A 24,862-nucleotide genomic window follows, 5' to 3' on the forward strand; every position below is an offset into this window, starting at 1 on the left:
TTCCCACCCTTCCTCCCCATACATTTCTGGTACTTCCTTTTTTTTAAAATTTGAATTGACATTTCAATAAAAGTGCACAGAGGTAGTCACGTAAATACAGACTTTGAACATCACATCATTCTGTAACAATAAGGCACTTGATCAAACATGATACGACTTGTGAAACGTTTTTCTAGCTTTATATAAATTCTTTAAACCTCTAAAGACATGGTCACTATTGGTCAACGTGCAGTAGGTTACTGGCCTCACTTTGAATGATAGGCCTCAATTTGGCAGTAGCAGGTGATAGTCAGTTTGGGTGGTCACAGTACTGATTTCAAAGAAACTGTTTTCAACTGGGGAACAGGTGATCACAAGCAAAGTTGGCCACTATACAAGTGCCCATAATAGCAGATATATCACCAACATAAAACAAAGAAATGTTTGGGGCTGAGCCAAAATGCACATAATTGAGGGTCTAGCTATATGTAACATTGATTAGTATGTGAGTCTGTACTATGTGTATTATATCATCATAGTTTTCACAGTTTCATTTTGCTTTTCTGGTGCTGGAAATTATAGAATTTGGCATTTGGAAGCTTAACTCTTGAATATTATTTTTTTCAGGAAGATTTTCCTCTAGCAAGCCTTCCTCTTCTTCGGTACTCAGTAAGTATTCCTGATCATCATGATGCTATCAACAAAGAGTTTGTGTTCAAGTTACAGTTCAAGAACCATATCTACTTCTTCAGGGCAGAGAGTGAATATACATTTAGCAGGTAAGTGGTGTTACTTAATATGCACTTCCAACTGAATCTTTAAAATTTAGAAAAAATATATTGGTCACTTAATGAATGTATTCATGTAGAAAAGCCAGTGTTAGAATTCAATTCCTCTGAGAGTAATAAATAATATAACACAAAAAGTCTAAGAACTCTCATTTTTCTTCTGTACCATTTATGTTTGTGTAGATGCTCTTCAAAGTAAAAGCATGAAAACCTGAACAACACATGGAAACTAAACCTAATCAATACAACAAATTGCTTTATAAAGAAACTAACTTCACCTACTTAAATGTTATTTAATATTGAATTATATGGTTTAATAAGAGTTCTTTCATTCTTATTATCACAACCCTCCTTCCCTCCCAAAAAAATGAAACCTGTTGAAAAAAGTTTTAGTAGTCCCTCACATCTATCTTTTTTATTGTTTTATACATTTATCAAAATGTTGGCTGGCATATAAAGGACAAAGCTATACTTAAGAGAATTTCTAGCATATGACTTTAGTAAATTAATTTTGATTCTTAAAATTCTTTCTCTCCTTCCATGTTTAAAAATTATAATCAAATTCTGAACAAACAATTTTTATTTTATATTAAAATTTGCTACTGAAAACTTGTAAAAGCTAGCATGTTTATTTTCTGTGTAATAAATTTGTATTTCAGTTTAAAGGGCTTATTGTTAGACAAATGCTGCTAAACTATAGCAAAGGGACTACAAATGTATGATTCTTTTACAGATTCATTAATGAATATAAAATTAAGTCGAAGGATTTAACATACTAGGATAATAAAATATATAGCTCTGATAAAGTAGCAATTTCATGTGAATATCATAAAACAAGTTTTTTTTTTTTATTAATTTCAGTTGTGGTAGTGGTCGAAATTTTCAAACATTCCAATAAATTTTATTTGTGACATGTAACAGTAGCAACTATAATCAATCATACAACATTAATATTAGACCTATTATTTTTTAATTCCACATTCTTTGTCTGTTCCCATGGTGATAATCAAGGATTAGAAGTGTATGATAACACTATTCCAACCACACTATGTTCATCACGTCCATTTCCAACAACTTGTTTTGCTCAATCCAGAGCTTGTCAAGTCATTTGCAATGTGACTAGCACGGTATTGGTTGGAGCACTATTTATGTAAGCTTTGTGGTGTTCACACCAAGATAATAGTAACTATACATATGCTACAATTTAAGAAAAAAAGTTGTAGATGTGGTAGAAAACAGTCACATTAACTACCATATCCATGGAACTATTGATAATTATTGAAGATGCTGGTATTTGTTATTATTCACTTTCTTCAATGTATTTATTTCAGTTATAATCTTTAAAAACTACTACACAAGTATAGGATGTAGTTGTCTAGAAATGTTTTTTAAATAACAGGTAGTCTTGTTGCAGTCACACCTTTATATCATCATTGTTGGTTGTGTTTTTTTTTCAGATGGATGGAGGTGATCAGGTGTGCCACCCTCCACGAAAGAGATTAAAACCCACTTGTTTTTATAGTGTCATATTTTCAAGAAGGGAAAAAAGAAATCCATATCACATTGAACTATCTACCTTTGCCTTAAGAATTATCTTTAAGAAATGTTAGCTTTTCCCTTTCGTGTACATGAGGGGGAATCTGTTTTACCTGTACATCACACATTTGAATGTTGAAGCTTTGCTCAGCATGTGTTACATTTTGATTGATTCCTGTTATGAATGATTTTATCCAGTTTAATATACTTGTTTGTGTGTGTGGCTATATAAAAACATTCTTTCATATATAGAAGTAGAAAAATGTGTATACCATAGCCCATACCTGGAATGTATCATCACAAAATAATTCCATTACATCTGCAATTCAACATACATTAAAAATAGTAACAAGTTTTATTTTTTGTGCCAGAGAACGTATGTTGCTTAAGGCACCATAAAAACTTGTGTTTGGCTTCTGTGATTATGCAGCTGATGAGAACAAATACTGTAAGACATTCTATGGCTACACAGTTCAGAATTTGGTTACTAGTTCTTGAATCTGCTTGTTTCGTCACAGAATATTCTGCAAGGTAGCAGCTGTATGTGTTTTTTAGAAAGACACTTTCAAAGTAGTAGCTGTGTACAGGCATATCTATGACAATTTAATTTGTTCACTACAAAAGTGTTTGTTTTGTTTTCTTTGTGTTGTTTCAGTATCAGCAAGGAGCTTATACATGACACACAAAACATTGTTTTAGGAACAGAACTAGAGTTGTGCCTCAAAGTTTTAGTAGTTTAATACCATCCATATGAAAATCAAAAACTGTATGGGCAACAAGCACAGATTTTTATGTTGTTTTTTTATTTTCATTGTTGACCAGCCCTGGATAGTTTCTTTTATAATTTTACTTTTGTAATCTACTATATATTTACATCACATGTAATGAATATGAAATGAAGTTTGATTAACTTGGGAGCTCACCTTACTGAGCTGTCAGCATTCAGACATTTTTACAAATATTAGCATGCTTATAAAAGAAGAGTAGTCTTATAGAAGAGAAATTATTAGCAATGTTTTTCAGTGCATTGTATTCCAGATCCAAGGTTTTATTGTTTATACATTTTAAAACACTGAAAATATGAAGGTAGGACTATCAAAATGGAATGTGCATCTTACCAAGGTATTGAATTAAATAAATATTTAAAAAAAATGTTTCACACTTTTCATTACAGAATTATCATTTTAGATTCTAATTTATAAAAAGAAAATTGTAGTCAGTGCTCTTGGTATGCCAAAAGGATATTATGTAATTACTAGATAAATAAATGAAGGTAATTTAAGTTTATCCATGCTAAATATATTAGAAAATATTAAACATTCTAATGTAATAACTTGATGATCTCTGAACTGACAGCTTTTATGCTAACACAGTATCTTTCTCAATCATGTTGACTTGTATATTATGTCCCTTTTTTTATGCTCATAAAAAATTAACTTTTTTGATAGTGCTTTGGCTTAATGATTGTAAGTGTTACCATCAACAAAATTTTTTCTTGTATGGAAATTTCTCATTAAAAATTTATAAAGGTTAGCATGTGCTTTGTATATAACTTGTTTTAATTTGAATTATTAACTGAAATCCCCAAAATAGTAATACTAAGAGACAAAGTGCAGCTATTTCTTCAGTTAACTACAAGAAATATTGGTACTTCTGTTTTAATAATGTGTATTTATCTTTCAGTTTCTTTACAAAACTACTTGCGCTTCGTATTTTACCTTAAAATGAGGTGAAATAGTTGACTTTTTTATTCCCTTACTCTCTATATATAGAAGATTAAATTTGTACCAATATATATCAAGTAAAAGTTTGGTAACTCACCAGTTAATAAAACAAAACTAGTCTCCCTTTCACACAATGTTCGGTTATATGTCATGCTAGAGTAGTTTTAACAACTAAAAAAAGTTGTGATACTTAGTTCTTAAAACCAGCTCTGAATTTTTGTTTGTATGTTGTTTTTTTTCCAGTAAGCTCAATTTGCCACATTTCAAACAAAAATATATCTTGTTGAATGGTTATTTTTAGCCAACTGTGAGAGTCCAAATGCTGGCTATATTTACTATTGAAGGTTTCCTCAAAAGTGTGTGAATTTGATGTAAACACATGGTACTTTTCAGTTTCAGTTTTTGAAGTTTGGTAATTGTGGTATCAGCTCAGTAACAAAAAAAACAGTACACATATGAATAGGGGACCAAGATTTCCAAATATAAGTATATATGTGATGAAAGATGTACTACTGCTAATTCAATTCCCTAGTGTAAGAAAATCTTTGTGTTCTCTGATCTCAGTGTTGAAAATGTTTATTAGATAATTTGGGTACTTTGAGTTAGCTAGCAACATGCTGATTATTGGCAGTAATGAAAAAAGAAACAAATGGTGAACTTTGATCTTTCAGTCAATAAGATTTTAAAAAATTTACTGCCATATTATGAATTTTTTGTCTGCAGATAATTATAAATTTCTGGGTATTCATTTCATATTCAATATCCTGTAAATCACTAAAAACATTCTATGCATTTTCTCAAAATAATCAAAACTAGCATTTATATTTCCTCGAGTTTATTTACCCATTGGAACACTCAAAGTTTTAAAATCAAAATTTGAATTAAAAGAAAATACCCCAAGTAGCAAGTGATACATTCTGAAAATATGAAATGCTTCTAATTAAATGACAAACACCATTAAAGTAACATAACCACAACAGCCTTAGTCTGATGAATTTTTGTATCTTCCTTCTAGTCCTTAACCACCAGCAATGTCTCAAATGTTGGATACATCAATGTTAATATTAAAATAGGAAAAACATCATTTACGAAGGAACATTTTTCCCCAGATGATGATGTGTCAAACAAAATTAAAATGTGAAAATGATAATTCAAGCTACTTTCATTTTATGATTTTTAATGCACACATTGTATGCAATGGATCAATGGCAAGTCTAGGAAAAAGAAATCACTGCTATACCTGAGTCTCCTTTCGCTTGTTGAAACATTTCATTGTTCTCTGTAGGTACTGATTATACCTATATCTCACAATCAATTAGTAACTTTTCAAGCTAGTCTTTACACACTACATTAGCATCGATTATCTTGTGCAACTGCATATATTAATATGTCAAAAATGGTCAGTAAAGAGATTAAATAACATTAGAGAAAATACAAAAAATAATTGGTCATTAATAATAGAAAATCTTAATTTGTATTTCAGCAAATCCTTAACCTCAGAATCCTATTGTGCTGTCGTGTAATTAGTTATTAGAGCACGACACGTATTGTTTATTCTGTACAAGTGCTTTACTATGACTATATTTTGTGATTAAGATGCCATTACTAACTGTTAAAATAAACAAGCTAAAATAATTCCTGTTGGAATGTTTAAGAATTGGTAAAAGTTAGTAAACATGGACGTTTGATAGAGAAGAAAGATTTTATGAAAACAGTTTTACTGGTTGTCATTTATGTAATTTCATTCACAATGTTTTGTAGTTTAAAGTGTTTTAAACGATTTGTGACTTGAAAAAAATCTTTTAACAAATGAATTCTCGTCTATTTTTAAGAAAGAGGGTGTACTGAAGACAGGAATTACAGAGAAATGTCTTTGTAGCAATATGTGTGATGTTTTATATTTTAAATGGAAGCCTATATTACCATTTTTGTGGATTTTATTTCTTGTGAATAATTGGCATTCTTTGTCTCGGTAAGATCATAATATTTTCGACAACGTCTCATTAAACTTCATAAATGTTGCTACAGTTGTGTCATTTCAGTTTTTAAAAAAAAATTAAATGGTGAGTTTTTTTTCTGAATCTTCATTAGTGGATACTAATTTAGAATGAGTGTTCCAGACTCGTACCTAAATGTCCTTACAAAGTAAAGGTACACATTTTTTCTAATGGATTGCTGACATCATTCTTATATTCAATTTAAAGGCAGTGCACAAATTATGCTAAATGTACTGCTGCTACAACTTAGATTTAATACATGTATTAAACTATCTGTGAAATAAATTTTCTTATATCCTTGTTTTTTTAAGTTCTTTGTGATTGAATAACCAAGTCTGACACCACAGCTTTCAAAAATAGTTTTCCTTTTTCTAAAGTATTATAGAGTTACATTAAATAATCAGTACATTCTTAAGAACACAGTAAGAAATGGAATCTCAAACTATTATTACTGTAGTTTTTGTGTATTTTTAGCTTCAGAATTTCATTTAAATTATTACCAATTCAGCCCTTTCTTAATACTGTAACTACTTAACATTTGATCATAAAACACCAGGGGAATACTGCAGCGAGAGATTTTACTGCTCATAATAACATTTAAAAGGTTTTTGATAGAGTGTGTTTTGTTTTTTTGTGTAGATTTCTTTGAAGGGAATAAACTTAGATAAACAAATACAAGTTCTCCTTTGCACTTTGAATACTATCATCATCTTTTACTTGTACATTATTGTAAAATGGTGACAGTTTGTAAAGCTATGATATAAAAGTTTAATATTTCTAGGTAATCTAGACCTTGTGTTTGGAAACCCATAATACAATTGTGAATTCCTTTTAATTAATCCAAAGATTTCATTTTTGAGTACAAGAAAATGCCTTACTATACTAAAAGTGGTTACATTTTACTGTCTTTAATTCCCCATATCTAGGTAGGATTCACATTCTGAAAACTAGTGTTCGTGCTGATGGTGTTTGCATCTATTATACACAATGATACATTAGTAGCTAGCTGTAGCACTATTATGATGCAGTTTACCGTTATTACTAAAATAGCCAGTACCACATTCAAGACGTATTACACACCAAAAAAAGTGTGAAGAAGGTTTAAATGGAAGTTTTCCATCTGAACCTTATAACTGAAAAAGAACCTATCTTAATGTCACCAGAGGTAAATCATGGAAAATGTTTAAGTGATATGCAAAAATATGTTTACTAACATTTTTATTCTGATCAAGCATGACTGTTTCCAAACTATAAGAGATTCTTCTGTGTTAACTTTAATATTACTTTCCCAGTTTATTATGTAACAAGTGTATCTTTAACTCTGCATTACTGGAGAAATGTATTTTCCTTCATAACTTCACATGGAGCTCCATGGCATCAGACACTATACACTCTTTAATATCCTCTTTTTCATATTATGTCTGTTTTTTCACTTGTATTTATTAAATACTGAATTAATTTACTCGTACCAGAGAAATGTATTCTGTTATAAAATTAAATTATGGTTTGATTGTTGTTAAGCACAAAGCTACACAATGAGCTTACTGTGCAGGGTAGGAATTATGGAAGAGCATATCTTGGGATCTAAACTTTCAGCAATTAAAAACTGTTTTAAAAGCATTATTCGATTGTTTGAAGTTAAGCACAAAGCTATGCTATGGGCTGTATGTGCTCTGCCCACAATAGGTAGTTTTAAAAGTACAAAACTAATTAAATACAATCAGCCTTTCAACTAAGACCATGGGCTACAAAATCTAGTGTTTTTTTTTATTAAAGATCAAAAACTTTGAAAGTGCTACATATCTCTTAGTTAGCAATATCAGGGATTTAACACACCATATGATAAAAACTGAATCAGGATTTCAAAGATGTGTAAGAAATAAAGTGAAATGTGAATTTTTACTGTAGTCCTTTTTCTTTGGATGTCACCTGTAAATAAATATGAATTAACTTGGTCTACCAGTCATTGTCGTAATCCTCATTCCTTCTGAGTGAGGAAAGCATAACGTCTTCTGTAACATTCTTTGGCCGAGGATCCGACTCCAGATCTGTTTTTATTGCTCCAGTCTCACCTAATATCCACTCTAGCTCTGCAACAAATAAGTTTCATTATTTCCAATAAAAGATATTAGTTAAGTGTATCTGGTTGCTGTCTGACTCCATATAAGGGTATATATCCAATATTGTGGTAATGTAAACATATTGAATTTTTTTAAACCCTGAAGTTATTATATCATTTGATCATTTATAAACAAAAAAAACTTTGAATATGCTTAGCTAACCGAAAACACTTAGTAGAGTTCAACCTCAAGGATGTCCGTAACTTTACTATTTCAGAGTCTCAAAGCATTAATTATAAAACATGGTGTGATATTCTATGTTGTACTTGTTGCTGATAAAAATACTTTTTCTGTTTATTTCAATATATATGTGTTCCCAGTCTCTATAACAACCAATGTCATAAGCTCCATTACCTAGCTGTCACAGCAGAATTTCACACGTGGCTGTGAAACAAAAGTTCTACTACTTGCCAGAAGACAAAAACTGGATTCTGACCACAAACATTCCTCCAAGCAAGCTGTAGGATAAAAACCTGATCTGTGATTTATCAACTGAAATGAACCACCAAGATATAAAGCAGTAGAAATAGCTCTAAACCAAAGCACTTGAGAAACTTCTGAGATCTTAAGCAACTGCAGTGGTGTACCCCTAGTACATCAAAATCACTGCACTAGAATAGCTAAGAGGTATAAAAGTGTGGAACTACCACTTATCTGCAGAGTCATGAGTTCAGTCAACTTGCACATGAGTGAGATAAAGCCAAATCTAGTTATGGACAAAATTCTTAGGGTGATCCACATTCTTGTCATCAGTGGGCATGCTGGCCTCTTCATTGGAAGAGGACATTATCAGATCAAAACACTGCCTTAGCTCAAGGGAGTTAATAAAATAATCCAACAAGCAGAGAAAACTTTTAATTCAGAGTTTTCATCACTGGACATGTATACCAAAAAAAAGAACATTTCCTCAAGCTGGGTCTGTTTTTTAGACAGAAACCTCCAGTTGGATATGACAGAGCAATAGAAAAAAAGAGTTAAGATCAGCAAACGCTAAATAGAACCAGAAAAATAAATGAAAGACAGGAGTGCATTAATACATTATAACTATAAGAACTTATGAGCAATATATCAACAACACTATATCCAGTACACACAAGGCCAATCACCTAATACCATGGCTTATAAAGCCAGCTGGGATATAATAGATACAGTGATTAACTTTAGATACGACCAAGCTATGTACTTAAAAGTAAAAATCGATCTGGCAATCAGTATAGCTAATTAGATGTACCCTTCATATGTTTCTACTTTACAGATTAGAACATATTGTTTTACCACTTCTGTACCCTTCACATTAATGATACTTTCAGCCATAATGGTTGAGAAATGTGTAAGAGACAGAAATTTAATTATATATTGGCAACATGGCTTTAGACTTGTAATCAGCTTCAAGTTACCTACCTTTTAACTTGAGTTTAGTTCCTCCAAACTCATCAGAACCAATAAACTGCTTCTTCAGTTCCCCCTCATGGTAGACAAAAATAGTAGGCAGGTTTTTATCTGGAAAGTTTGGTATACACGTGGTAGAAATACTGCGTAAAAACTTTGTTGCTGGGAACTTTTGAGCTAGTTGCATTAAGAACTGGTTAATTAATGTGCATAAGGGAATCCTACAAAAAAAACAGAAATAAGGTCAGCCAGTACCCAAACTTTGCATCGTTCAAAAACTTATAATATTAGTCATTGTATAAATATATAACACGGATGGCATTTTCTACACTTTTGTTGCAAATTCACAGATATTTTAAGGAATTTATTTACTTTGTAGTGTTTAATTCAGGTCATTAGTCTGTTATTAGTTTAGGAAAAATATTTCTTAGATAATTATATTTATTAGCTTCTTTAAAAATAGAGGTTAATAAAATGATTTTAGGCATTTAAAAAATTGAAGATTTTTATTAAGTAAATACAATAAATTAGAAGTAAATTCACAGTAAATCAGAAATTTTAAATATGTTCATTATAATTTTTCTAAAACTTGTTGCTTTAAGTAGTTCTCAAGTATCAGTCCATATTTTTTTACCATAACTTACTGATCTACACAGTGTTACTTCAACTACTTTATCTCATTGGTTTGTTTTTCTACTTCAGTTGATTTATAACAACTGAGATGTTTGCCTTGGAAAATGTTTGTGATCAGGGTCTAGTTTTGTCTTCTGTCAAATTGTGGGGCTCATTTTCGCTTTTAACAAACTTTATTTGCAGTAGCAAAACAGTAAAACATGCATCTCGATATATCTTGCAACATTGACAGAAATGGATCTCTAGCTTTCATGTATTTACTCCCTGCTTTGTTAATAAATTTTTTTCACTGTCATGTCTTCACTCCATAACAAATTAATGTAAAGGCAAAAATTTTTTATACTTGCTGTAATTATGTGTCAACAGCTAACAACCCAAATAACAAATTTCATTGTTATTCTAACCAAGACCTTCATGCAACAATATTGTTAAAAAACCTTTAGAAGAGTGTGACAAAGAAATTATTACTATAAAGCTGGTGAATTACTTGTTTCATCACTAAATCAAACAAGAAAGAAGTAAATACTCGGGTTGAAATGAAAATCTTTTTAAGGATATTTGTACAGAAGTTTTCTTTTCTACACAAGTCACTGTATTTCAGTCCTCAGTAGGTACGAGTCATTTTTCAAATCAAAATGCATCCTGTTAATTTCTAATTCATAAGAAAACTATTATACACTGATGGAAATTGCAAATAGTTTATACAAATGTAAGTTCCTTCTCAATTAAATAAGAAAGCTATTAATAACATGCTTAGATACCCAGATTTGTACAGATGTAGCACTACCCAGATTCCCTCTCCAGCCTTGTTAACCTGCTCCAAATAATCTTCAGCCGATATTTCTCGAACATCTCCAAATTTAGCCTTCATAGCAGCCTCTTTCATTTCTGCTATCCTTTTGTTCCTTGGGAGATTCAAAGTTTAATTTTGTTGAAGAAAACACTATAATGATAAGTAAATAGTTTGAACTAATTGGGGTTTCATATGAAATTGTGTAGTCAAAGTAAGCTATGTAACATAATTTGTCCCTTTCTGGTTGATTTATTACAAATAATAGCATACTCTAATTTCTTAATGTTATGACATATTTTACAACTATACACACATAATTAAGGGTACAAATACTTCAGTAAACCCACACTGTCATCAAACACTGCCAACTTTCTTCCTCAGTAATACATCAAGAATCTGGGTGGGTACAGTAGCATACAATAAAACTTTATCTGTCCCGAGATACAAAATCAAATCTGGCTGATGTAGCTTATCCCACTTTACTTCTACTTTATATAACATAACATTGGTACGAAGATAATTCTATGATATCATTACAAAACAGTTTATACTCTATCTTTTGTAAATTTGTTACTGACAAAAAGTAATACACTCTGTATTAAGTGTAAATGTTTTTCTAAAAGCCTGTCAGTCAAACATATTGAGGATATTATTGAAGCAATAGAAACAAATGTTTGTGGTACATAAGTAATTTTCAAATTTAGTTTATTGGCTGCTGCTTTGTATCTGTTTAAATTATCCTTCATTTATCCTACTTATGTTTGATTATTTCACTGCAACTGCTATGCTACAAGTTATCAACTTATTAATCCTGAAAAATCACATTCATGATATATGGTGTCATACTCCAAAAAAAAAGCAATTAGTGTTAAGTTATAATTGTTTTTGTTTGTTTTTTAATTTTGCACAAAGCTACACGAGGGCTATCTGCACTAGCTGTCCCCCTGCCAACTCTTGGGCTACTCTTTTACCAATGAATAATGGGATTGACCATCTCGTTATAATGCCCCCATGGTTGAAAGGGTGAGCATGTTTGGTGTGATGAGGATTCGAACCCGTGACCCTCAGATTACGAGTCAAGCACCATAACCACCTGGCCATGCATGCCCATTGGAGTTATAATAGTAAGATGCTAATACATCTACAGTTTTCCGATTTTAAATGTTACCTGTATTCAAGTAGGACTCGTTCATCTTCCTCATCTTCAAGAGCTTCAATTTCATCCAGAGTCATGTCCTCATAACATTTGACAACTAGATAGAAGAAACTTTAATAGAATCTCAGGTGCTGGAATTCAAAACTGAATGTACTTAGCATGAAAATATTTCAAACTGGAAGTGACAGCATTATTAACACATGAAAACAAGTCAACATGGTTTTTTTAAACTTAAATGTCAAGCATGATTCATATTAGAGCTGGTCTTCTGGGCCTGTTGACTAAATGTTTTGTTACCAACTATAAGTTTGAATATAAATATTTATATATAAGGACTTCTTATTAAATATCAGTAGCTATACAAGTCTCATCAGCATAATTTGGGCCAGCAACCCAAAGAAATACAGTAACACCTCTTATGATGTAGTTTGTGCTCTAAACAAATTAAAAGGACATAAAACCTTCATAACTATTATTACACATACATCACCATTATAAATGGTCTTACTTTATTTCTGTGGTTTGGTGACCCAAGCTGAAATAATAAACCTTGAAGAGCCAAAACTACTGTCCAAAACAGAGGGTAGGACAAATTAAGGAACATATTAGTCCTCTACATCAAAGATTACAGTTTCAATTTCACCATTGCTGAAAAGAAAAGGAATATAATTTTATCAGGCAGTTAGGGTTTACTAAGATATTGCTTCTAATCACACCTCCCATTCAGCAGTTGCATACCTGGAGAAACTGGTAATGTAACAAGTATTCATGATACTCCATACACAGACATACCAGTTACTTGTCAGATGCACAACCTATGAACTTCTATGATCAGATTGTTGAAGCAGGCACTGGGAAACCATCATCACTGTTGACTAAATGGATAATGGAAACTATACTGTGGAACTACTGACAAGATGCATGGATATCAGAGTGTAATTGGATGTGAAAAACATTGGTTAATATACGGAACTCAATTTAATGTATAAATAAGCAGTTGATAGTATTAGTTACCTTGTTTTCAAGTACTTGTATTAATATTCAGATTACTTGTGATGAGTATAGGACATTGCATATACCATAAACAAACTGTAGTCAACAATATAAGATGCTCTATTCATTATGTAGATATTCCATATTGCTTAACAAATTTACAGACTAAAACACCAAGTTGTACTGGTCTTGTTCATAATTTAGCTCCCCCAATATATTCAGCATACATGAATAACTCTTTAGCCATTGTATACTATGAAATTTTCAACAGCTATATTTATTTACCATTTAATTTTTGTTTGACTGTATCTTCCACAATATCAATTATTTGATCTTCTGTAATTTCTTTACTCGTTTCTTCTTTAGGAGGAAGGATTCCTTTTGACCTCAGGATGTCATTCCACTCAGTATCTGCATTAGGGTCCTTCAAATACAAATTTAAAGTTCAATTACACTAGACACAAATTACTTTCTCTTGTTGTTTTCAAAGGAAAAAAATATTTAGTGCAATATATAAAAGCTAATAGTAAATTATAACAGTGTATATGGTGTTTTACCTCAAAAGACATTTTTCATTTTATAAAACTACAATGAACAACTGTAAAACTAGTTCACAGTACATGTGGTCACAATGTTATCCCCATATTTGTTAATTAATAAAAAAAATGATTCTGTATCAACATTTTTATATTTAAAATGAGAATGAAACAAGGTGTGAACAATCAAGCACTCTTAAACAAATTTATTTTCTGTTGTTATCTAGAATAATTTTAGCAGAATTTTTTAAATAAATATGCGTCAAAAGTAAAATTTGAAACAATTTTTAACATTTATTATGCATCAGATACACGTACAATATTGACAAGTGATATAAAAAGAAAATTAATTTTCTTTCATAACATTACATGTATTCAAGGTACAGTATTCCCTCGCTATTCGCGGGGGTTACGTTCTTTAACCCTCCGCGAATAGCGAAAAACCGCGAATATTGGATGCAGTTTTAAAACTTCTATGTATGAGATTATATACGGTACTAAATTCTTCCCAGACACTCTTACTCATTAATACAGTAATAATGTAGTAATATTGCATGTAGTCATGTATTTCACTAATGTAGTAATGATAATGTAAACACATTTTAATTTTGTACTGCAACAATATTTTAATCAAAAAGAAACGTACATAGTATAGTTACCCATACTGTATTACTGTACCGTAAAGTCATTTTCTACGCGTACAACACATGTATTAGAATTGACAGAAAGTGGAACAAATTTAAAGGCAAACTTAGACAGATAAATACAGTATGCACAGTTCAGGTAATAATAATACAGTACAGTACAATTCAGTAATAATTGTTCGATAAAGACGTCAATCGATAAAACTGCTTGAGAGAGTAAATACAGACATACCCTCGAAAAGCGCTTTTAGTCTCTATGACTTACAAAAACCCGGTTTACCGAGCATTCGTTTTTATGACGTTATGACGCTAGTCCGCATACGATGCGATAGGGTTAAGAGTCTAACCCGCGAATATGCGGGGCCGCGAATGGGGAACCGCGAATAGGTGAGGGTATACTGTACTCTGTTAGAATGTTATAGAACATAGTTTTTAAATGTCAGCCATTAGGGTTAAGCCTAAAACTAGTGTAACAATATTAATCCCCATATTACCAAATAGCACTATTTATTTCAACATAGTTTTTAAATGTCAACCATTGGGGTTAAGCCTAAAACTAGCATTATATGCATATTACCAAGTAGCAGTAGTTAATTCAATGTTGTTTTCAAATGTCAGCCATTGGGGTTAAGCCTAAAACTAGTGTCATAATATTATTCCCCATGTTACCAAGAAGCACTATTTAATTCAATGTCAAATTTATTAGTAAAAAAGCAAGTTCTACCAAGAACCATACAAGCTATCAGCATCTTTATATACAAGGATGTTAATCTAATGCTCACCCTTGCCTTCAAATCTTGTAGCATAATACATAAGAAATAAGTAAATTGGGTCATTCCATGTCAAATCATCCAGATGACCCCCTCTGAATGCCTTTAAAAAATTCACATGTGCTCATCTACCCATGTAATGAAAACCTGCCAAAGATTAGATCAAAACTCTAATAGTTTCTGATTTACAGCCCTGTAAAATTTAAATTTTTGTTATTTTTGGTGAATTCATTTTTGGACAACTTTGGCTGCTTAAAACTGCAAGAGTAATGGTGGTAGAAGGCTGAAATTTGCTACACTGACTGAATTAATCTCATAAAATTCAAAAATGTTCTTAAACCAAATTTATCTCTCTTAGAATTTGCATAGTGAGGCAGTAAAATAACCTGAAAACCCAAAATCGTAAAGAACATTGGTTTACGTAATAAGCCATAGCTTTAATACTTAATATGATACAAATCTGAATTGTTTTTTCTAATTTCCTATAACATATCAGTTGATAAATCAGCAACTGTTGTGTTTAAAAGTCTATTAGATCTCCTGTAAAAAACTTTAGTTGCATGTAACTTTTTATGATTTAGCTAAAAATAGCCCTACTTCAGGCCACAGTTTGACCATGTCACCAGTTATTCAGCCTTTTTAGATATTTACCATGTATTCTTACATCTCTGAATATGATCTACAAAAAAAAATCAGGATGATATTCAACCTACTTTTTGAGTTATAATTTTTTAAAGTATCCTCTGACCATATGTTGTTTACTTGAAAAAACAAACAAACTTCAATTCAGGTGTGTTACTCTGTGCAAATATATCCATACAATTTTGAAAAATACCTGTCAGAATTTTATGAATCCCACCATTACTCTTGCAGCTTTAAGCAGCCACAGTTGCCCAAAAATGAATTTGTCAAAAATAAAAAAAAATGAACTAAATTTTACAGGGCTGTAAATCAGAAACTATTAGAGATACTGATATAATCTTTGGCTATGTTTCATTATATGGGTAGATGAGCACATGTGAATTTTTTCAAGGCATTCTGTGGGGGTCACCTGTAGTCTCCTGGATGATTTGACATGGAATTACCCTATTTTCAAGAAAGAGTAGATACATTTCATAAGGCTCTAAGCTGTTTAATATGTTGTTTCTTTTATACTTAGTGCCAACTAAACTAAATTTCAACAACACTTTCATCTCTCAAACAATTGTGTTGAAAGAATGTTTCACAAAGCTTGAAAATATACATACTTTGCACAATATGAATTAAAGAAATTACAATACAAAGAATTAAGATCAAAAATTCTACTGGAAGTATAATTTTCCTGCAGCATGTAGTTTTGTATGTGTATTCCATTTTTGTTATGTCAATACACAACATTGCCACTTCACTAATACTCATGTGTTCTAATTATAAAAAAATTATTATGTGACTATAATTTATAAATACTCTAGAAAAAAAATATTGATTTTACCATCGAGAATAGCCATACCTAAAACTATCAACTGAAAACAAGTACAGATTAAAAGAACAAAATACACAAATTTTGGAAAATACAAAGAGCTAAAAATCTGCATTACAAAGACATGTAACAAAAATACTGTTAATTGTGTATGTTACTCACTTAATAGCCTGTATGACTTTGATGTAACACATTTTCTGATAACTTATGAAAATACAAAATTGTAGGTAAACTATGATTCCTTTTGAGGTAGTACGCTTAAACTCCTTGAATATTGTGACTGTTTTATTATCAGAGAAATAGTAATGACATTTATCTTAGGTTAAAAAAAAAACCTTTGGACCATAATAAATGCAGCAAGAATTTATTTTAGTCAAATTATTATTATTAAGTATTATTATTAAACTTCATGATTCAAGAATTTTTGTGGTAAGCCATTTAAAATGCTTGTATCTTATGCCAACCACAGTTAAAAGGTTAAAGTAAATGAAATAATCATTATCTCAAGAAAACAATATTTTCCACCTTTTTTTTATTTGAATAAGTTATATAATATTTCATTCAACTCCTTCACTAGATGTATAGGAATTTCAAAATGCTACTCTTTGTTGAAATTATTAGAATTCCAATAAAAACAAATATTCAATAAACTAAGATTCACAACAGATATGCCACAGAAATAGTTACCATTCTTTAATATCAATATCTTGACATTTAGACAATGTATTTTTTGTAATAGTTAGATCTTAAATATACAAAAATATAATTAACTAACTAATCACTTCTTAAATTTTCCTGTCAATCTCCAATGAGTAACCTGAAAGTAAATTCATCACATACATAAAGTCATTAAAATTTAATATGTAATTCAAAAAACGCAATATATTAATAACTAAGTTAAGCTTTATACAGATCAGGAAATAATACAAAGACCATAAACTGACATTACTTCTGTCATTGGTTCTTAAACTCTGAGTGAATTTACTCAAACATTCAATTATGAAGTACTATTATCACTATAAGTATTAGGAGTAATCATTCTTTTTAATTTACCTTGTATATAACAAGAAAAAAACTTACTTGCATCCTAACTTTCAATGCCAACACGACTAAAAAACTGACAATATCTTCTTCGTAGTTCAAGCTGATGCCCAGGTAGAGAAGTAAGTATATGCAATTCAGCTTATTCAAAGAAGTTTGCATATAAAAATATAAATTTAACTTTTTTCTTTCAACTCTGTTAATGCTTCTTACTGTAACAATAATTTTTAAAAATGGTTTTGATAATGAAAACACTTTAATTTTAACTCAAAGCCTTATATCAACACTACTTTTTAGTTGTCCAAACTAACAACATTTATGAGCAAAATTATCACATACATTATTATCAATATAAATGCTGATAATATAAAAACTGATATAGTCTGTTGAATGTTTTATTACACTAACATTATACAATGTTAGTATTCTAATTTGTAAAATTTATACAATTGGTAAATTATACTGTTATTCAAAGTAAACAATATTTTCCATTTCCTATTAGTTTTATTCAGGTACTACCTGCAATTTGTACAAATGCCACAGGTCTATTAATCCGTCTATAAATTAGTAATAATAGTATCCATACTGTCTTTAGCCCTCCAGTGGCACAGCAGTATGTCTGCGGACTCACACTGCAAAAAAAACAAAACCAGGTTTCAATACTCGCAGTGGGTAGAGCACTGATAACCTTTTATGTAGCTTTATGCTTAATTCCAAACCAAACTGTCCTATAAGGAGTCTTAACTCGCCAAACACACTCAGGATCTAACTGTTACTAATACTATTAGGCCTAATTCCTAAATTAACTATAGATGTCAGTTGCATCGGTAACATCAGTGGCACAACAGTACATCTGTAGACTCACACCAGTAGAAACAAGGTTTCGATACCCGTGTCGGGCATAGCACATATAGCACTTTGTGTAGCTTTGTGCTTAATTCCAAACCAAACTGTCCTTATAAGGAGTCTTAACTCGCTAAACACACTCATGATCTACATGTTACTAATACTATTAGGCCTAATTCTTAAATTCATCACTGAGGTCACTATCTTGCTATTAATGTAAAATCGTTTTTAAACGTTAAAAATAAGAGTATTGCAGACTATAGTATTTTTCTTGCGTTTTGGTACCTTAAATTGTTAAGTTAAAGTAAAATTTGTTAAAGTTAAAATGTTCCATTGGCCTCATTAATATTACATTCAATTACTACTTAATGCATTACATACCTTTTGATAATCAAATGGTGAAAAAGGTAGCTACTTTTGTCTTACCGAAGGAAAAAGAAAAAAGAAATTCTAAAATTTTAAAAGTAATAAATTAATTTAACCTTAAATCTTAATAAAACGGCATTTCAACACACATGTGGCAGGTATTAAATTACTGGCAGTATATAGCGACATCTGCATTGCGCTCACTACGGCTATACCTTCACACCCATCCCCGAAAGACCCCACCCCAAGGAAAAGATTGTTTGTTTGTTTTTGTTTTCTGGAATTTCGCACAAAGATACTCGAGGGCTATCTGTGCTAGCCGTCCCTAATTTAGCAGTGTAAGACTAGAGGGAAGGCAGTTAGTCATCACCACCCACCGCCAACTCTTGGGCTACTCTTTTTACTAACGAATAGTGGGATTGACTGCACATTATAACGCCCCCACGACTGAAAGGGCGAGCATGTTTTGGCGCGACTAGGATGCGAACCCGCGACCCTCGGATAACGAGTCGCACGCCTTAACACGCTTGGCCATGCCGGGGACCAAGGAAAAGAAAAAGACGACTAATATCGTTTGTTTATGAATTTTGCGCAAAACTACGGTAGGGCTACCTACGCTAGCCGTACCTAATTTAGCAGTGTAAAGCAAGAGGGAAGGTAACTAGTCTTCACCACCGTTAACTCTTGGGTTACTCTTTTATCAACGAATAGGGGGGGGGGTGGCGAGCATGTTTAGTGGGACGGGATTCAAACTCACGACTCTCAGATTATGAGTCTAGCGTCCTAACCACCTGACCATACCGAGCAACAAAAAGAAGAAATAAAAACTTAAGTTAAACTTTCATTTTTAAGAAATCGTCAATATCCGGCTGAATTTTTTAAAATGTAAGGCTTCTTTTGCTGTCGACAACAATTCATTTCATATTCTATTTTAACTGTAGTCTAGGCAATATTTTGGGCCCGGCATGGCCAGGTGGGTTAAGACGTGCGACTCGTAATCCGAGGGTCGCGGGTTTGCATCCCTGTCGCGCCAAACATGCTCGCGCTTTAAGCCGTGGGGGCGTTATAATGTTACAGTCAATCCCACTGTTTGTTTGGTAAAAGAGTAACCCAAGAGTTGGCGGTGAGTGGTAACGACTAGCTGTCTTCCCTCTAGTTTTACACTGCTAAATTACAGACGGCTAGCGCAGATAACTTTCGTGTAGCTTTGCGCGAAATTAAAAAAACAAACAAACAAATCTTACAGAATCAACCGCGTAGCCATCTTTTAACTTGCCTCTTGTAGCCTAGCTGTAAGTCTGAGAACTTATACTACTACAGATTAGGTTTATCCCTCGTGGCAGAGCACAGACATCACGTTGTACGATTTTACGCTTGTAACAACAACTAAACCAATCAAATAAACAAATTATATAATTATTTAAAGTTTTAAATATACTTTTCAAAAAAAGAAACGCAAAAGGCAAAATATGAGACAAATTGTTAACAAGTTTATTCCGGGTAGTTCTGTATGACATGTGTGAAACTTTGCACATTCACTGCTGAACATCCAAAGTCTGCAAAGGCAAAGTCCACGCTCACTAGGTGAAGTTTAACGTCACTCAACGTCAATAACGAGTATGCCCCCGTGAGCATCAATAACTGCTTGGCATCTCTTGCCCATGGAATCACATCCTGTGGAATGGCTGTCCACTCAGCCTGCAAAGCTGTTGCAAGCTGAGGTAGAGTCTGCGGTTGAGGTTGTCGCCGTCCAACTCGTCCCAAAGATGTTCGATGGGGTTTAAATCTGGTGATCTGGAGGGCCAGGGAAGAACGTTGATGTTGTGGCGTCTCAAGAAGACAGTGGTGAGTCGGGCTGTGTGAGGACGGGCGTTGTCATGTTGAAAAACATCGTTGACGATCACCATAATGGGTTGCACATGGGCCTAAGAATCTCGTCGACGTATCGTTGAGCCGTAAGATTTCCTCGAATGTGCAAAAGGTCTGTTCTGGCATTGTAGGCGATGGCAGCTCACATCATGACGCTGCCACCACCAAATCTGTCAACATCCTGCGCACAGTTTGCTGCCAAACGTTCACCTCGGCGACGGTAAACACGGGTCCTTCCATCCTGCCTACGAAACATAAAACGTGATTCATCGCTGAACCAAACATGCTTCCATCGTCGATGAGGCCATACCCGATGTGCCCGAGTCACTGCAGCCGTGCTTGACGATGTTGCTGGGTGAGGATGACGCCTCTGACTGGACGTCGAGGTCGGATTCCTGCATCTCGTAGACGGTTGCGTACGGTCTGATCGGAAATCCTACGCAGCCCTGGTATGGTTGAGGCAGTAGACGTCACAGTGGTGGTCCTATCCCAAAGGTGACGTAGCCGGATGTTGCGATCTTGTGCGGGCGTGGTCACACGAGGTCTGCCAGATCGTGGACGGTCACGAGTTGATCCATGTTGTTGGTGACGATTCCATAGCCTTGTGATAGTGCTTGGGTGGACATTCACAGCTCTGGCAACATCTGATCGAGATTCGCCTGCTTCCAATGGCGTTGTGCTTCAGTCAGTCTTGGCGTAACTGTATTGCGTGTCGGTGGCTTAACACTGAGCTATGGAAACCGAGAACCCGTCACTTTTATAGGGAGTTTGCACATGTTGCACTTGCAGAACATGCAGATCTCAAACAAATTTATTGGACACGCATGCGTTTTGGCGAAAAATCCGATGTTTTCCTCCGTTTTCAAAGTGCACAACTTTTATCGTCATTTTGGTCTGACACGTGTAACATCACATACTTTGAGCTTGTAACGTTATTACATATATTTCTCTTTAAAATAACAAAAATATTCCTTTTGCGTTTCTCGTTTTGAAGAGTATATTTCTGTGTACGTATCGTCATCTAATGAGCCTTTGCGAAAACATCATGACACAATTTGTTGTTTTTTTAACAATAAATAAACTGTAAATTACAGATCTTGATAATTTTATAATTTCCTCCCATTATTTTACCAACAATACAATATTTGGCTTGCAACAAAATAGTTTTTGTACTTTAGTTCGATTTGATAACATATTTTAGTTACGGGACTCGAACTTTGATTCACCATATTGCCTGTTTTGTCACGCTAATAAATAGGCCGTGCCATATTCCTTATAAAGTGAGATGTGGGTAATAAAAGATTATTTTAGAATTCAATAGAATTTGAATTAATACATTAAATATCATCACATTCGTATATTTATTCTCAACGACGATTTCTATACGTTATTATGCAATCTATTTCCTTAATATAGCAATATAGATTAACACATAAGACACGTGCCTGCTGGCTTCTCTACATTCTAAAAGAGCATAAGAACATAGAAGACGCTTATCTGAAAGTGTGGTTGTATTTTAAACGGATGTGATAATATAGAGCACACGTGATGATGCCCTTACTTGATTTCAATCTCCTGAAAATGTCTTGAAAAATCAAAATAGAAAACCATGATCGATATCACAGTGAAATACCAAATATTTTCGCGCCTATGGGGCTGAGCCCTAAATCGTTTAAGCACCTAGAGACGCCTTTAACATAAGGCCTTACAGGATTTTAAACTGATAAAATAAAAGACACATGTCTGATGGCCCAACCAGATTAAAATAAAATACAAGGATAATAGCTCAATCTGTATCAAGCTTTAGAGAGGACCACACGCTTCTTTCACAGTCATGTAGATCTGATACTGTTATACAAAAGGAAATTTAAAATAAGCATTGACACTTCGATTTGTAGAGAAAATATCTGCATTTTTGTCAAAGCTGTTTGTTTGTTTTTTGGAATTTCGCACAAAGCTACTCGAGAGCTATCTGTGCTAGCCGCCCCCAATTTAGCAGTGTAAGACTAGAGGGAAGGCAGCTAGTCATCACCACCCACCGCCAACTCTTGGGCTACTCTTTTACCAACGAAAAGTGGGATTGACCGTCACATTATACACCCCCACGGCTGGGAGGGCGAGCATGTTTAGCACGACGCGGGCACGAACCCGCGACCCTCGGATTACGAGTCGCACGCCTTACGCGCTCGGCCATGCCAGGCCTTTTTGTCAAAGCTTTTAAGGTTATCTATTGAAACCTGTTATTTTGAACTACTGGCCAGAAAGAAGGCAGCCAGTCAGCAATACCCTAACACTCGCTATTCATCCCAAAGGACTGATTGGCACGCTTGTAACTCACCAGCAGCTTATATTTTAAAAAATGAGTAACATATCTGTCGCGCCCCAGTGGCACAGCGGTATGTTTAACGACTTACAACGCTAGACACAGGGTTGAGGATTCAAATCCATGTCCTATCAAACATGCTCGCCAATTCTGCCAAGGAAGCTTTATGAAGTGACGATCAGTACCACTACTCGTTGGTAAAAAAGTAACCCAAGAGTTGGCGGTAGATGATGGCGACTAGCTACCTTCCCTCTAGTCTTTTATTGCTAAGTTAGGGACGACTTGTCTATATATCCCTTGTGTACTTCCTAGTGGCATATGCAAATTTTTTAATTACCATTGTTAATAACTCTGATAACAAGCAGAGGGAATTTGATAACAACTCTCTTAGCGGTATCCACTATCATGCCCTTTTGGAAAACTTGGAGATGTTTTCTCTTACTCGATTTTCTGCAAATTAATCTCTGTATGACTACTTTTCTTTTGCATTTATTAGAGTCTAATAATCACGTGACTCCTCACATGATAAAAGTATTTTCTATATATAAATAGCTTTAGTGCGTGCGAGCGTGTGTGTGTATGAGAGAGTGAAAATGTTCTAATAAATTTGTCATTCAAAACACATGATAATGAAGTTACACACAACCACAGAATTCTTTTCCATTAACTTATTAGACCATTTGTTATATAGTGGCGTTAAAAAACACTGAATTCTAAACAACACTGAGGCAGTTATTAAGGAATCTTCTTCGGTGGTTTCTATTTGTGGACAAACAGAAAATAATAAATACCAGCTGGTAAATTGAAGTTTAAAATATGGAATTAATTCGTACTTTATGTGACAGAATTTTGACACTAAACTTTGATATATATATTGTCAAAACATTCGGATTACACTGCTATAAAGTTACTTAGAATAGTTTTGTTTGTTTTTAGTTAAGCACAAAGCTACATAATAGGTTACCTGTGGTCTGCCAACTAGGGGTATCGAAACTCGGTTTCTAGCGTTAGAAGTCCACAGGCATTCATTTGTGCCACTAGGGGGGTTCAATTAGTAAAATAATTCCCTCTGGCTGTAAAAAATGTGATGAACAGCGAGACACCATGAAACAGACAATAATGGTGAAATTGATCCCTTTTTAGAATCTATATATACCTTTATGTTATCCCTGCAACGCAAGAACTTCTTTGTTGTCCACATAGCAAATTGACCAACTGGGAGATAAGTGAACACTCGTTAGCCATTTATTCACTATTGGAAATGGATGGTAATGGCTAAACGGATAGCAGGAACCGTTACTAAGGTGTAACTACGAGTGGTCAAACCAGTTTTAGACTAACCATAATGGCCATATTACTTACAATTACGAGCAGATGTACTTTGTTTTAGACCCTTTGTTTTAGACGTAATGCCATTACGTTTAAGGGAATAGCGTTGTTAGTTGTTGTTGTTTTTTATTCAATTACAAATGAGAATAATTTTGTCAAAATCGCTTCAGACGTACACAATGATGTTTTTGCTTCGTTTTTCTAGAAGCGCTAAGCTATCTACTTGACACTCGAAATATAAATAAAACGTTGACGTGAACGTTTTAATGGACTGATATGTACAACAAGAGAAATTCAGATAACGTCCAAACAAGAGAAATATATTCGTTAACTTTATTTTCTTTAAATACCTTATATAAGATAAACAAAATTCTGGATTTCTTGTAAAAATTATATTTTATAGAAATTGTCACTTTTTAAACATTAGAAAGTATGAATTTCAAACTTTAGTTAGAAATTCGATGGTATGTAGGCATGTTCAAAGGATATTTCAAGTATTTTGGATTAAAAAATCAGAACTTTATTAAAATATACCAAAAATTTCTTTAGTTTCCATCTAGTATGCTGACCA

The 24,862-nt window shown here is 33.1% G+C and overlaps 2 protein-coding genes across 12 annotated transcripts in view; one reads left to right on the forward strand and one right to left on the reverse strand.

Moving 5' to 3' along the window:
• Nucleotides 1-6,327, forward strand: part of LOC143253383 (FERM, ARHGEF and pleckstrin domain-containing protein 2-like) — a 60,926-nt gene extending 54,599 nt beyond the window's left edge. For both annotated transcript variants that reach the window (XM_076507162.1, XM_076507163.1), the window contains exons 25-26: nt 607-758; nt 2,225-6,327. In XM_076507162.1, the coding sequence (XP_076363277.1) occupies nt 607-758; nt 2,225-2,270 (198 nt within the window). In that variant the 3' untranslated portion in view covers nt 2,271-6,327. The remainder of the gene's footprint in view (nt 1-606; nt 759-2,224) is intronic.
• A 1,450-nt stretch (nt 6,328-7,777) lies between these two features.
• viaf (viral IAP-associated factor) lies at nt 7,778-18,975 on the reverse strand. Of its 10 annotated transcripts, none has more exons than XM_076507169.1 (8): nt 18,786-18,952; nt 18,078-18,190; nt 17,598-17,699; nt 13,394-13,532; nt 12,128-12,212; nt 10,928-11,071; nt 9,546-9,754; nt 7,778-8,114 (listed from the first exon to the last, which is right to left on the reverse strand). In XM_076507169.1, exons 3-8 carry the CDS (start codon nt 17,601-17,603, stop codon nt 7,981-7,983), a joined length of 717 nt encoding a protein of 238 aa, XP_076363284.1. In that variant the 5' UTR covers nt 17,604-17,699; nt 18,078-18,190; nt 18,786-18,952; the 3' UTR covers nt 7,778-7,980. The 10 variants fall into 10 exon arrangements, with proteins under 10 accessions (XP_076363284.1, XP_076363288.1, XP_076363285.1 ...); XM_076507173.1 differs by having other exon boundaries at nt 17,598-17,661; nt 18,145-18,190; nt 18,786-18,926; XM_076507170.1 differs by having other exon boundaries at nt 17,598-17,661; nt 18,786-18,926.
• Nucleotides 18,976-24,862: the final 5,887 nt, after the last annotated feature.

This window comes from Tachypleus tridentatus, chromosome 6 (assembly GCF_004210375.1).
Source record: "Tachypleus tridentatus isolate NWPU-2018 chromosome 6, ASM421037v1, whole genome shotgun sequence".
Classification (NCBI taxonomy): Eukaryota; Metazoa; Arthropoda; class Merostomata; order Xiphosura; family Limulidae; genus Tachypleus; species Tachypleus tridentatus.